The sequence below is a fragment of the Condylura cristata genome, unplaced genomic scaffold, assembly GCF_000260355.1.
Source record: "Condylura cristata isolate star-nosed mole 26May11 unplaced genomic scaffold, ConCri1.0 scaffold00032, whole genome shotgun sequence".
In the NCBI taxonomy this organism is placed as follows: Eukaryota; Metazoa; Chordata; class Mammalia; order Eulipotyphla; family Talpidae; genus Condylura; species Condylura cristata.
In genome coordinates this window covers 9,726,806-9,740,536 of record NW_004567133.1, presented here as the reverse complement: position 1 = coordinate 9,740,536, position 13,731 = coordinate 9,726,806, and the positions used below count along the sequence as shown (strand labels likewise).

Below are 13,731 nucleotides of genomic sequence, written 5' to 3'. Positions count from 1 at the left end.
GTCATCAGCTAGAAATATGTAATGATTTGGCTTGTGGGATACAGTGTCATCACCATTTCCACGGTGACACGGTCGCATGGGCCCTGCACAGCTTTATCAGCTGAGGTCAGCCTGTGGCAGAGATTGTTGGGGTCCTGTGTGGATGTCTATGGTGAGAGTGAGCGCTCTCACGGATATAAGAAGCTGCATGATGAAAGTGAAGTACAGTAGATGAGTATTACTTTTGAAATGTTCTCCCCAGAAGAATGACATCCACAAGATCACAGACTAGGGAGGCGCAACCCTGACACAGCTGCAAACAATGATCTTAATAACGTGCCCACGAGTGCTAGAACCTCAGTGAGCACTGCCAAGTCCTTGGCAGTAGTAGCTGATTTAGTCCTCCTCACTTTTTCTCTCATGGGCCAAAGTCATGGCGAACATGATCCCTCCTGTTGCTGAATTATGTTGGGCTAGAGAATACAATGTGACAGGTAAAATATTTCCCACGCTTTTATGTGGTGTTTGCCCTTTATTGGGTAACTGCAGCTCCTTCACTTTACTCCAGAGTTCTCCCACCAGTTCTTACTGGTGGGTACGTTGTTAAGATCATTGTGCTTGTGGCTGTTTCAGTTTTAAGATTTCCTAGTCTGTGATCTTGTGGATGACATTCTTTTGGGAGAATGTTTTAAAATAATTTTCTTCATTTATTGCATTTCACTTCCATGCAGCTTCTTGTATCTGTGAGTTTGTTCTTGTTTAAACCTTTGAAAACTTTAGACTTTTGTATTTCTACATATTCTGTCTTCCTCCCTGCCTGCAGGCACTCTAGTTAGACCTGCCTCAGGCATCTGTTCCACAGCTCGCTGATGCTTCATACATTTTCCCCCTACTCTTTGTATTTCATTTTGGACCATCTATATTACTACCTCTTCAAATTCCCAAATCTTTTCTGCAATATCTGACCTACTATTAATCTAATACGACTTACTGTTCCTCTAAAGTACTTCTATGTCCCCATGTCTCTACTTAATCTGTTCCATTTTCCTCTAGTTTACAGAACTGCTGGTATAGAATTATATGTTTTAATGTCCTTGTCTCCTTGCACATTTGTGTTAATTTTGATTGAATGATTTCCTCTTCATCATGAGTCATATTTTTCTTTGTACTCTTCATATATCCAGTGGTGTGCACCAACATTAGTACAATTTATCCTCTCACACTGTCTGCATGTTGGATTTTGGCAAAGCTTAGCTGGATTTTCTGTTAAGAATGCAATCAAGATGCCATCCAGCGATATGGTCTCACTTGAGTCTCAGCCAGGTGAAGAATTGCTTCTGATCAGATGTAATTGTTGACCACACACATACAAACATACATATTTTTTTTTTATTTGTAGCTGCAGGGTAAATCCAGTCCTGTTGTCTCTTTGGGGCCAGTAGAAGTAGCCTTCTACTTCTCTTGCTTTTTGTCTGTTAAATAAATAATGCATGTTTAAAAATAAAGCAGGCATGAAAACTATGCCTGTTTTTCATAAATCCCAGGGTCACTCACCCAAATATCAAACAGCTTATTAGAGCTATCTCTTCCTGAAGATAGAACTTCATAAAGACAGTCTTACTTTTTATGTTTTTAAAAATTTTCATTCAAGCATTTCTCACATTAGAGCTCTAACTAGTAAGTTATTGGGGAAAGATGTCCAGACTTAGAATTCTAATTTGAAAGTACAGCACTGGTCACTCATTAAGTGGATGGTACTGATTAGGTCATTTGACTATTCTAAGACTTGATTTCTTTGTAAAATGAGGTACTTCACCTATGTAGGTCTTGGTGGGAATTAAATCAGAAAATATTTGTGAATCCATCTGGAAAACTGCAGATTATTGTTCATGTATGTGCTTTGTGTTCACTCTCCTCCAGGAGTACCAGCTCATGATCGGGCTCAGTAACGCCATGCTCTGGAGCGCCTATTTCATCACTTTCTTGTTGATGTCTTTAATTATCATCTTTTTACTGTGTTTGATTTTCTTTTACAAGGCAAGTATCTTTTCATACAGCGCAGGCCGAGTGGGGTTTTAGGTGCAGTAGAGCAAGTGTATTTTTCATTGATTCCATTTGGAAATTCACACACTACTTAAGTCTATAAGCAAAAAAACAATAGACTTAGACAGATAGCCCACCTGTAAGAAATAAGCTACCTACTTAACTTTCCACCTCACTGAACTGTATCACCTGTTCCACTGGGGTTACTCAAGTATTTAAGGATTTTTTTCTTCACAGCTTTTGTTATTCTCTGACACCACTTCCAATGTGACTAAACTGGCTTCCCCTTTGTTTTGTTAGTTCACGCATGAGAAAATCCTCCAAAACAGTGATATTTCTTTCATCATTGTCTTTTTGCTGTGTTATGTCATTGCCTTGATAAACTTCGGTTTTCTGATGTCCACTTTCTTCAATAAAAGTGAGTCGCAGACTCTTGCCATATAAGATTCTTGATGTTTCAGTTGACTAAAAGGGGATTTTGGAATTCTTTTATAGCGAGATAAGGGAATCTCTAGTACAAGATTTTGTAGGATGTATGAACTGACTCTAGATTCTTTCTCACTACTCAGCTTCATTTGCTATTGCTGTTGGAGGTTTCTTGCATTTTCTCATCTACATGCCATATGTAATCTCCCACAACATGTATGCACACTTGACCTTAAGGGACAAGCTGTTTTTATGTCTTAGTATAAATGTGGCATTATCATTTGGTGCTGATCAAATATGCAAGTTGGAAATAAAGGGTAAGTTTCTTTTCTTTGTAAAATTGACTTTGCTGATTTGATTCACAGGAAAAAGGCAGATGATCTGGGTGTTCACAATGGAGGGGGTAGGAGAGTGGGTGAGGGGTGATTTTAGTATTTTTAAATGTTTTCCCTGGTTGGTAGAATTTATCATATGAAATAATATCTTCATGTTGTATGTGTGTGCACTGTATGTATACTCACATGTACATGCAAATAAATATAGGCAAATATGTATTTATGTCTTCCTGTTGGTGGTTTCATCTGGGGGCAGTTTTGTCAATAGGGGATAATGGCAGTGCCTAGAGCTGCTTTTGATTGGGGTCTAAATGCTACTATTATGTAGGGATGCTATCAAATATCCTAAATAAAAGTACAGATAGCCCTAAAATATAGAATTATCCAGTTCCAAATGTCAGCAGTGCCAAGGCAAAAGCACCCTAATTAATATCCAGATAATAATCTTTGTTACCTTTAATATCAGAAGTTCTTCCTAGATTTCTCCCATTCTATATATTTATTTCCCTTTCCAATCACGAGAAACCTAGCATTCCCTGTTACCAATATAATTATTCATTTGCCTAATTTATAATACTTAGAGCATAGTTACAGGACTGCTAGTCCATACCACTCACTATAAACAGAAAATATATTAAATTTGGTAATTGTAATTCTTTTTACATATAGTCTGAGGCCATATAGTCAAATACTGTGTTCAGAAATCTCTTGAATTGCTATCAATGTAGTGGTGTCATTCATTTGAAATATGGATCGTCTATTTGTCTCTGCTTATATCTCATCTTTGATGATTTAATATAAATTCATGTGTATGTAAAACATTAACACAGTTTTTAAAGTGAGAGCTATAGAAAAGTTGTATTAGGTAAGAATCTCTCTTTTCCCATACCAGTACATCCTATCTCTATAGGTAATGCCTTAATATTTCTGTTTTAGCTTTTTGTTGAATTTCCTAAAAGTTGGAATTTTTCTATATTTTCTTATTTCCTTTACTTTCTTATGAAAATCTTAGAGTAGTGCATGTTCCTTTACAATGTACTTCTCCCCCCTCCCCCATCTACGGGCATATCCTAGAAATTATTCTCTGTGAGCTACAGATATCTTCATTATTTTTTAGAGTAGTGACTCTCAAAATGGATTAAAAACCTGTATGTAAGACTTAAAACCATAAACCACATAGAAGAAAACATAGGTAAAATATTCCATGACATTGGCTTCACAGATGTCTTTGGAGACTGGACTTTAGCATCAAGGAAAGCAACAGCAAAAATGAACATATAGGACCACATCAAGCTAAAAAGCTTCTGCATAGTGAAAGAAACTATTAAAATAGAAAGACACCCCACTGAATTGGAAAAAATCTCACCCTACATCTGACAAGAATGTACGATCTACAAAGAACTCATGCAACTCAATAAGAGAACAAATAAATCAAAGACAATAAGCAGACATCTAAGTAGACACTTTTCCAAAGAATACATCCAGATGGCTGGTAATGTTCATCATTTAGCATCAAGGAAATGAAAATCAAAAGCACAGTGAGACACATATGATACCTGAAAATGGCCATATATAAAAGACCCCCATCTCCAAAGAAAAACAGTTTTTTGTAAGGGTGGTGTGGAGAAAGGAACTCTGATGGAATGAAGGTGAAAGTGGTTAGACTGGTTCAACCACTAGTGAAAACAGTATGGAGATTTCCCAAAACATTGAAAACATATCTTCCATACAATTCAGCAATTCCACTCCTGTATGCATACTCAAAGAGTGCAAAACACTAGTTTGAATATATACAACCCTTTGTTCAGAGAGACACCTTTTACAATAACCAATTATGGAAACAACCAAAGTACCCAGCAACAGAGGAGTGGATTAAGAAGATAGAGTATCTATACTATGAGATGATGTATAAATGTAGTAGGGATAGAACACTGCTCAGCTCTAAAAATAGAAATTCTTGCCATTTGGAACAACATGGATGAAGGTGGAGGGATTATGTTAACCAAAATAAGCCGGAAGGAGAAAGACAAATGCAGGATGGTTTTACTCATATGTGCAATATAGAGAAAAACAGAGGGTCAGACAAAAATTAGTAAAAACAAGCCCTAGAGATCCAACTCTTAAAATCAATGACACTAGAAAGGAAGTAGGAAGGAGGAGAGCAAAGATGGAAGGGTATCTGTTGGACTGTGGTGGAGGACTGTGGGAGTCTTGGGTGGGTGTGATGTGGTAACATACATGTGGGGATGTGTGAGCCTATAATTCTGAAACATACAAATGTTGTAAACCTATGTTACATCAAAAAAAAACACATTAACAATCTACAACTAATATCATACTCAGTGTTGAAGAAGTGAAGTTGTTTCCTCTAAGATCAGGAATAAGACACTGCAGGACAGATGTTGAACTACAAAGTTCAACGTGGTATTGAAGGGCCTACCAAGAGCAACCAGGCAAGAAAAAGACACAAAAAAGAATCAAACTGCTTTAAAAAAAAAGAATCAAACTGAAAAAGAAGAAGCAAACCGGGCACTATTTGCAAATCACATTGTAATATGCTCAGAAAATCCAAAAGGCACCCCCAAAATGCTACTAGAAATAATAAATGAGTACAGCGAAGTGACAGGATACAACAATTAATATTTAAAAATGTGTTTCTGCATGCAAACAATGAATTAAAAGAAATTAAGAAAGTCATTTAGAATTGCATCCCCCCAAAAATAGTTGTAGGCAGAAGCACCTTACATCATTACTTATGTATCTTCTCAGATAACTCAAATTTTAATGTAGCTAATATATCTGCCTCCAGAGAGTACCATACTTTTTTTTTTTTTAACTTCATTGGTTAAGTTTGCAGCAGCTGGATTAATATTGTTCTTGTTGCCTGAAGTAACTGTCTCCTATTGTGTTTCAGAATATGGTGCCAGGTGGAATAACTTCTTTTCACCAGTGAGCCCAGATGATAGCCTCACTCTTGGCCATATTATGGGGATGCTTTTATTAGATGCTTTATTGTGTGCCCTTATGACCTGGTACATAGATGCTGTCTTTCCAGGGAAGTATGGTGTGCCCAAGCCATGGTATTTCTTTATGCAGGTAAGTCTCATGCTTTTGTTATGAAAAGAAACCCCAATTCTTGGGCACTTGGTTTGTTGAAAATGGACACCATTACCAAAAGTTATATTTTAATTGAATTTATTTAGTATATATTTTACATTATTGTTCATTTTTAAACAATGTTTATTTTCCCCCCTCAGGTGTAGTCCCCATAGGATTTCCTCCCCTAACTCACCTGTGCACCATCACCACAGTCCTTTGTGTTCCTCTCTCCCTCCTTCCGGCCTCTTTCTCTCTCCCTCTACTGCGGATGTCTCTGATCTTTACCTAAACTTAACACACATCCTGTGTTGCTCCATTTATGGCACCACTATAGTTTTTACTCCTTCGCAACTAAAGCCATCAAAAGTTCACTTTGTAATGTGTAAAACAGAAACAAGTGACACACCAGGCAATAAACATCTTCATCTGTATGAGTCTATGGGTGAGGTGCTTACACCTTAGGACCCTAGTGAGGACTACAGTTAGACTCCATGACTTGTTGAACACTATCTGTCTTTTTCCTACTACTATTAGCTCAAATTACTTAAAATCAAAACCATAGCAAAGTTGAGCACATCTTTAACTTAGCCTCTATTTCAGTCTTCTCCCTTATTCAGTGGTTCAAAGAAAGTAGTTCCCAAACTCTTTGGTCTCAGAAATCCTTCATATTCCGTTATACAATGAATTATTGAACAACCCCAAAACTTTGTTACTAGGTAACCAACGAAATTAAGAAATTAAAACCAAGAAATATAAAAGAGATTTTATCTACTATTTAAAACATTGCCAGTTGAACAATTACATGTTGAAACATTTTGGTTAAAAAAATGACTTAATTACTTTTTTTTTTTTACATTTTTCCAAGTACATTTTATATTTGCTTAGTAGAAGGTAACTGGATTCCCATTAGATTGTTTTCTTGTTCTGGATTCAGTCTGCTGTATTATGTTGTTTTGCTTAAAGTAATGAAGAAAATACAGTTTCACATAGACATGCAGTTGAAAAAAGTTTTTGGTACGTTTTAAACAAAGTTGGTACTTAAACAGAATTCAACTGTTGACAATTTACTAACAGTTGAAGTTTGAAATTTGAAAGTATTAATGACCATTGTATAACTATAACAACTTTTTCATCCATGCATCTGTTTGGGGACTTTGGCTTGTTTCCATGTGCTGGCTATTGTAAATAGTGCTTCTGAACTATTGAGAATAATTTGGAACCCACACACACTGTCTAGTTCCTAAGAATCTCCAGGGATCTGGACGCCACATGTCCAGAGATCTGGTTGAGGTGAAATTGTGCTTTGTACTGGGCCTTTCAGTACTTCTGTTTTGTCTTTCTTCTGATACTTTGAGTAGCATGTTTTATGGATACTTTTTAGGAATTCATATGATAGGAAATTTGCTTCCTAATTTCCAGTGATCTTCTGCCACCCATCTCAGAGTGAAACAAGCCAAGTGTTTTCAAGTCTTTAGAGCACTTTTTCAGTGACATCATTCTGATATTTTTGTTCTTACCTTAGAGGTCTTACTGGCTTGGGGAGTCTTCAACCAATCCAGAACAAGCAATTGAGAATGTTTATTCTGCCGCTGGAAATGAGTATTTTGAAAGTGAACCTACTCACCTGGTGGTGGGCATCAGTATTCAGCATTTGTATAAGGTACTGTCTCCCAAGCTTCTTTCTCCAGATGCACTGAGAGCTAATTTACTTTGTATAGTGAATACTTGTGACTTGTCACCACTCTACCCCCCCGCAGCATGTTAGTAAAAGGTTGTAGTCAACATGCATTTTTATTATTTGGCAAGATGATGAAACATATACAAATAAAATAAAAATACCATTTCGGGACAGGATTCAGCTTTGTGCAGGTGGTCGCAGTGTCTTCTATAGTATTTTAATGATTTGGGTGTTAAATCTAAATAATTGCCCAGATCACTGGCAAGAGACTTTATGGTCTCAAGTCTTACACTTTAAGTCCATTTTTAAGGGCAGAAGTCAGTGATTTTAATTTTTAATAACATTTTATTGATTCTCCATTCAGTTATAAAACTATCATTTCAGGAATACAACTTCACACCTTGACATGTGTTCAAGCTTCACTCATCCACTACCAAAGCCATCACGCTATCACAATGACCCTTGAGCCTTGCTCCCACATCTTTCCCTCCCACTGTTGTAACCAGAGTCTAAGAGTTTTTAATCCATTTTGAGATAAGGGTCCAACTTCATTCCTTGCCTATGAATAGTCAATTATCAAAATATAATTTATTGACTCCTCCCATTGTATATTCTTGGTATCTTTGTTAAAGTGACTTGACTATATCTACATGGATTTATTTCTTATATCTCTGTTCTGTTTCATTCATGTATCTGCTTTTATGTAAGTATACTATTGTTTTGATTAGTATATTTTGTAATATGATTTGAAGTCAGGAAATGTTATGCCTCCAACTATGCTCTTTCTCCAACTATGCTCTTTTTTCTTTTTTTCCTTAAGATTGCTTTGACTACTCAGGGTATTTTGTGGTTTCATATGAATTTAAGAATTATTTTTTCCATTTCTATGAAAATGCCTTTGGAATTTTGATAGAGATAGCATTGAATCTATATATTGTTTCAGGTAGTATGAACCCTTCAGCAATATTAATCTTTTTTTTTTAAGATTTATTTATTTGTGCATACAGAACTGGGGTACAGGCCAGAGGCTCGGGGCGGTGAGAGGCTTCACCAGAGACATAGTGGGAAACAGAACAGGCAGATCGACGAAGTGCACTACTGAGGGGAGCAGCGGGCGGGTCAGGAGAGGTCTGCCACGCCATGTGGTCACCTCTGCGGCAGGCTGGAATTGAACTCATGCTTTAGATTCTCAGTGCTGTGTTTTAATCTGCTGCGCCACCAGGGAGGGCCAATATTAATCCTTTTAAACCATGAATATAGGTTGCAAATAATAATCTTCTCAATTTCTTTCACCAGTGTCCTGTGATTTTCAGTGTACAAGTCTATCACTGGCTTTGTTAAATTTATTCTGTGGTACTTTGTTCTTTTTGGTATTATTATAAATGGGTTGTTTTCTTGATTTTCATTTCAGATAGCTTAAAGATCGTTGGCTTAAAGATTGTTGATGTTGTATCCTACAACTCTTCTGAATTGGTTTATTAATTCCAACAGGCATTTGTTTGGTAGAATCTATAGACTTTTCTATATACAAATTCATGCCACCTGCAAACAGAGACAATTTTGCTTCTTCATTTCCCATTTGGAAACCTTTTATTTCTCTTTCTTATCTGCTGTGTGTCCTATTAATTCCAGTACTACATGAAGAGAACTGGTCTGGTTTTGTACCAAATCCTAGAAGAAAAGTTCAGTTTCTCAACTCATGTGTGACGTGAGCTGTGGGGTTTTCACAAATGGACTATATTGTGTTTGATATGTATTTTGTTGAGTGTTTTTTTTAATCATGAGTGGATACTGAACTTTGTGCTTCTTTTTTAGAGTTCCATCCCTATGCTTACATTACCCATTTGTTATCCATGTTGTCTAATAGAGACCTTAACATGCTATTAGTGGGACTAGGTAGATCATGACACTTCTTACTCAGACATGGAATGTCGGGGGACAGTGCATTTTCAGATGCAGTAACAAGTGAGTAGAGTTTCACTGCTTATAAGGTGGTCAGGTATAGTGAGTTTCCTGCATAAAGTTCTGAAACTTCAGAAAAAGACATTGACAACAGCAGATTGATGTGTTATTAGTTACTTATGTGCTATTCAGTAACTTCATGACAGTAACTGAAACAAAGGGAGATTGGGTAAGACAGTCCAGAGGGCGTTTGTAGTATTGATAGTCCAGAAGTTCTATCCATATATTCCTTCAAAAGATTGTTTCCTTTTCACCATTTCATCTGCTTTATACTCTGATTTTCCCCCCTCCTCTTGAAATTCATGATCTGGTTTTTCTTTTAAAAAAACATATGATATAGGCCCTCCCTGGTGGCGCAGCGGATTAAAGCACAGCACTGAGAATCCAAAGCCGCTTCCGCATGAGTTCGATTCCCGCCTGCCCCGGAGGTGTCCACATGGTGTGGCAGACCTCTCCTGACCCGCCCGCTGCTCCCCTCAGCAGTGTACTTCGTGGATCTGCCTGTTCTGTTCCCCACTCTTTCTCTGGTGAAGCCTCTCACCGCCCCTGAGACTCTGGCCTGTACCCCAGTTCTGTATGCACAAATAAATAAATCTTTTAAAAAAAATGATATAAATGTCAATCTTTTGTGAGTCATTGTCATAGGTAAGAAGTTAGTATTTGTTTTATTCTTTTCCCAGGAATTCATATTACAGAATACCACAATATTAGCAGTACAGGACTTGACTTTGAATTTTTATGAAGGACAAATCACTGTTCTTCTAGGACATAATGGGGCAGGAAAGACTACCACCTTCTCTATACTCACAGGTATGTATTCAGGTATCATACTTGAGCAGGTCCAGTAGATTAAGCCCAAAGATTTTGTGAACACTTTTGATGTCAGCAGCATTTCAGAGATACATACCATTCTGATTAATCTACTTTCTTCATAACATGCAAATTATTACAAGTTTTAAAAATCAGTATGTTTTTGTATCCCAGGTTCATTAAACATGCACTATCCTCTTTTATTAATCCCTTTTTTCCTTTATCTTATTCTCCCTTCTGCTCCCTTCCCCCACCCCCATTATAGGAAACTACTCTAATTTGGTTGATATGCATTGTTTCCATTGTAAAATATGTCATGTATATTTTTATCAATTACCTGTGTATTTTACTAAGACATTTTAAAGAATTTCCAAGTGGAAAGGTTTCTGTGATCACCCTTTAACTTACAATCCTGATTCTATTATTTTAACCTCTTACTATACTTGTTGCATATCTACTAGTCCCATTTTTAGGCATCTAAAAATTTAAAGTCAATTTTAGATTAATATTTTCAACTAAATAATTACCTTGCTTACATATCATTAATGAGATTTTTTGGTGTAAAATTTTATCATGAAATGCTAAACTTTCAACTGTTCATTTGCTAAATTTTGACTTATGCATACACTTGTGTAATTCAAATGCTCCTAAGATACGGAACAACTATTTATTTTACATGTTTCCCACATACTAGACAAGATAATACAAGAAGCTGGATGTATAAGATAGATGTATTCTGATCCTCACAAGCCCTATTTCAGGCCCCACTTTATTTAGTAATACCATGGGTAAGGACATTTTGTTAAAATTGAAGAATATGAGACAAATGTTGAAATGGGTAGAAGGCTGAGACAACATGAGTAGAAGGGAGGCTTAACCACCCTAATGATAATGAACAGTCTGGTCTAGCACAATTGCACACACTGGGGTGATACGGCTATAGACCATCTATCCCCCTCTGAATATATTTTGTAAACTAGAATTAATGAGTCACAGAGGTTAAGTTCTGTAGTTATGTGCAGTGTGTTTTAAGACTATCACCATAAATTTGACTCAGTTACTATTGATACATAAAGGTGAATACATATTTTTAGACAATTTCATGTTTCATCTTCCAGTTAAATTTTAAGTTCTTAAGTGTAGAGTTTTGTGTTCCAAGTTTTTCACTAAGAAATCTGCTGCTGTGTTCCCAATGCAGTGGTCAGTCTTAATACGATCACATTTGTTGTCACAGGGAGACAGGAGTACTAGAGTATTGGCACATAGAGCAAATTCTTCAAAATACTTTCATTATTAAAGTCAGCAGCATTATTTTATACTCTTTGAATATTAAAATGTGTATTTAAAAAAGAAAGACACTGTTTTCCCATCACCAAAAGGTTTTTACCAGATGGCTTCTTACAGAGACACAGATAATTCTTCTGGGTCAAACTCATGTGGCCTACAAAGTTATAAAGCCATGAACAAGGCCTGCTCAAGTCCTCTCACCTTTCACTGAAGCTGAACTGCTGTCTTGTCTTCTGCTTCACTCTAGGTTTCTATCTTCCTACCAAAGGCAAGGTCTATATTAACGGATATGATATCTCAAAGGACATGCTTCTAGTCAGGAAGAATCTGGGCTTGTGTCCCCAGGATAACATATTATTTCCGGAAATGACAGTGTCAGAGCACCTCTATTTCTACTGCGTGGTGAGCCCCTGTGCCACAGCAGTGTGGCTGGGTGTGACATCCTACCCTGATGTAGTTCATTTTATTGACATTGTTCTTTTGTGTAGAGGTGACAGGAAGAAGACACATCTTTATAGCTAGATACCTGTATAAGAAAAGTTCTAATATAATGAAATCCTAGGGATAAAGTTGGAAGCACCACGTGAACTGTGGCTTCCCTTTCTAGATAAAAGGAGTCCCCACAGAGAAACGGCCTGTGGAAATTGAGAAAATGCTGGCAACTTTCAAACTGCGGGAGAAGCGCTATTCATTTTCGAAGTCACTGAGCGGAGGGATGAGGCGCAAACTCTCCATCATGATAGCACTTATAGGTGGCTCCAAGGTAAGGAACCATCTGCATGGATCCCACTCCAGTGGTACATAAAACTCTGCTGATAAAAAAAGATAAACTCTTCACCATAGTCCCATGTGCTTTTCCCACCCCTGTTTTGAGCCTTATAATTTGTTTATTTTAGTTTTTACTTTATTACAATTATTTTTCCCCCTGAGCCTTTACATTCCCACTCTGAGTGGCACATGGGTGAATTGGTGGTGGAATGTCCACAATGTTTGCAACAGAGATGAAACAGCATACATTGGAGAAAAATGAAGAATGTTGTAAAAATACAAAAAGATAAACTCTTGCCATTTGCAACAACGTGGATGGAACTGGAGGGGATTATACTAAGTGAAATAAGTCAAAAGGAGAAAGACAAATACCTGATGGTGCCACTTTTATGTGGACGAAAAGGGGAAAAGCAGGGAAGGTTGGGGGATGGAATATATAAGGAAAAACCAATAAGAAACCCTAGAAATCAACTGTCAAATTGAGGCGACCAGCACGGAGAGGCTTGAGGGGACACACTGGACTGTGATGGAGGGCTGCAGGTGGCATGGTGGTGGGTGGGGTGTGGTGACATACAGCTGAAGGATGTGATCTGGTACCTCCAAATCATATACAGTGTCATAAACCAATGTTACCTCAAGAAAAAAGGAGAAAGAAAAAAAGGAAAAGAAAAAATCTCAGGTGACACAAACCTACAAGCTGATATGAATCTAAGTTAGCTCTACAAGTAACCAGAGGGGATTCCCATTACTGACCCAACTAACATCACTATCCACAAGGTGATGATACAGTTTAAAATGACTCTTAATTTTGCAGAATTCCTTATATATCATAGTCCAGATTATGGATCTCAGTTTAAATATGCCCTTCAAGAATACCAAATATCAAAGGGACATAACATGAATTAAAAATGATCATGGAATTGTTGTTCTGGCCTCTAGGTGGTGATGCTGGATGAGCCAACATCTGGCATGGACCCCGTCTCCAGGAGAGCCACTTGGGACATCATTCAGAATTATAAGCAGGATCGGACCATCTTACTGACCACCCACCAAATGGAAGAGGCTGACATCCTGGGTGACCGCATTGCCATCATGGTCAAGGGGTCCCTGAAGTGCTGTGGCTCTGCAGTCTTCCTGAAAAAGATATATGGTACCCTTCCCTTTGATAATCTTTCAGATAGTGATGTCTTAGTTGTAGTCACCATAATTTCTGTGGGTATTGACATCTTAGTGATATTCTCCTAATGAGATTTTTATTCTCTCTCTCCACACAATTTTTCAAAAGCTTTGTGACCTGTTGTATGAGGCCTTCACTATCTAAATGAATTCTTTGTGATTTTTTTT

At 37.3% G+C, this 13,731-nt stretch overlaps 1 protein-coding gene across 1 annotated transcript in view; it reads left to right on the top strand.

Moving 5' to 3' along the window:
* Window positions 1-13,731, top strand: part of LOC101637408 (ATP-binding cassette sub-family A member 3-like) — a 52,574-nt gene that overhangs the window by 11,767 nt on the left and 27,076 nt on the right. The window contains exons 6-14 of the mRNA XM_012731648.1: window positions 1,900-2,016; window positions 2,323-2,440; window positions 2,592-2,765; window positions 5,698-5,879; window positions 7,405-7,542; window positions 10,203-10,332; window positions 11,867-12,021; window positions 12,227-12,382; window positions 13,327-13,537. Of these exons, the coding sequence (XP_012587102.1) occupies window positions 1,900-2,016; window positions 2,323-2,440; window positions 2,592-2,765; window positions 5,698-5,879; window positions 7,405-7,542; window positions 10,203-10,332; window positions 11,867-12,021; window positions 12,227-12,382; window positions 13,327-13,537 (1,381 nt within the window). The remainder of the gene's footprint in view (window positions 1-1,899; window positions 2,017-2,322; window positions 2,441-2,591; window positions 2,766-5,697; window positions 5,880-7,404; window positions 7,543-10,202; window positions 10,333-11,866; window positions 12,022-12,226; window positions 12,383-13,326; window positions 13,538-13,731) is intronic.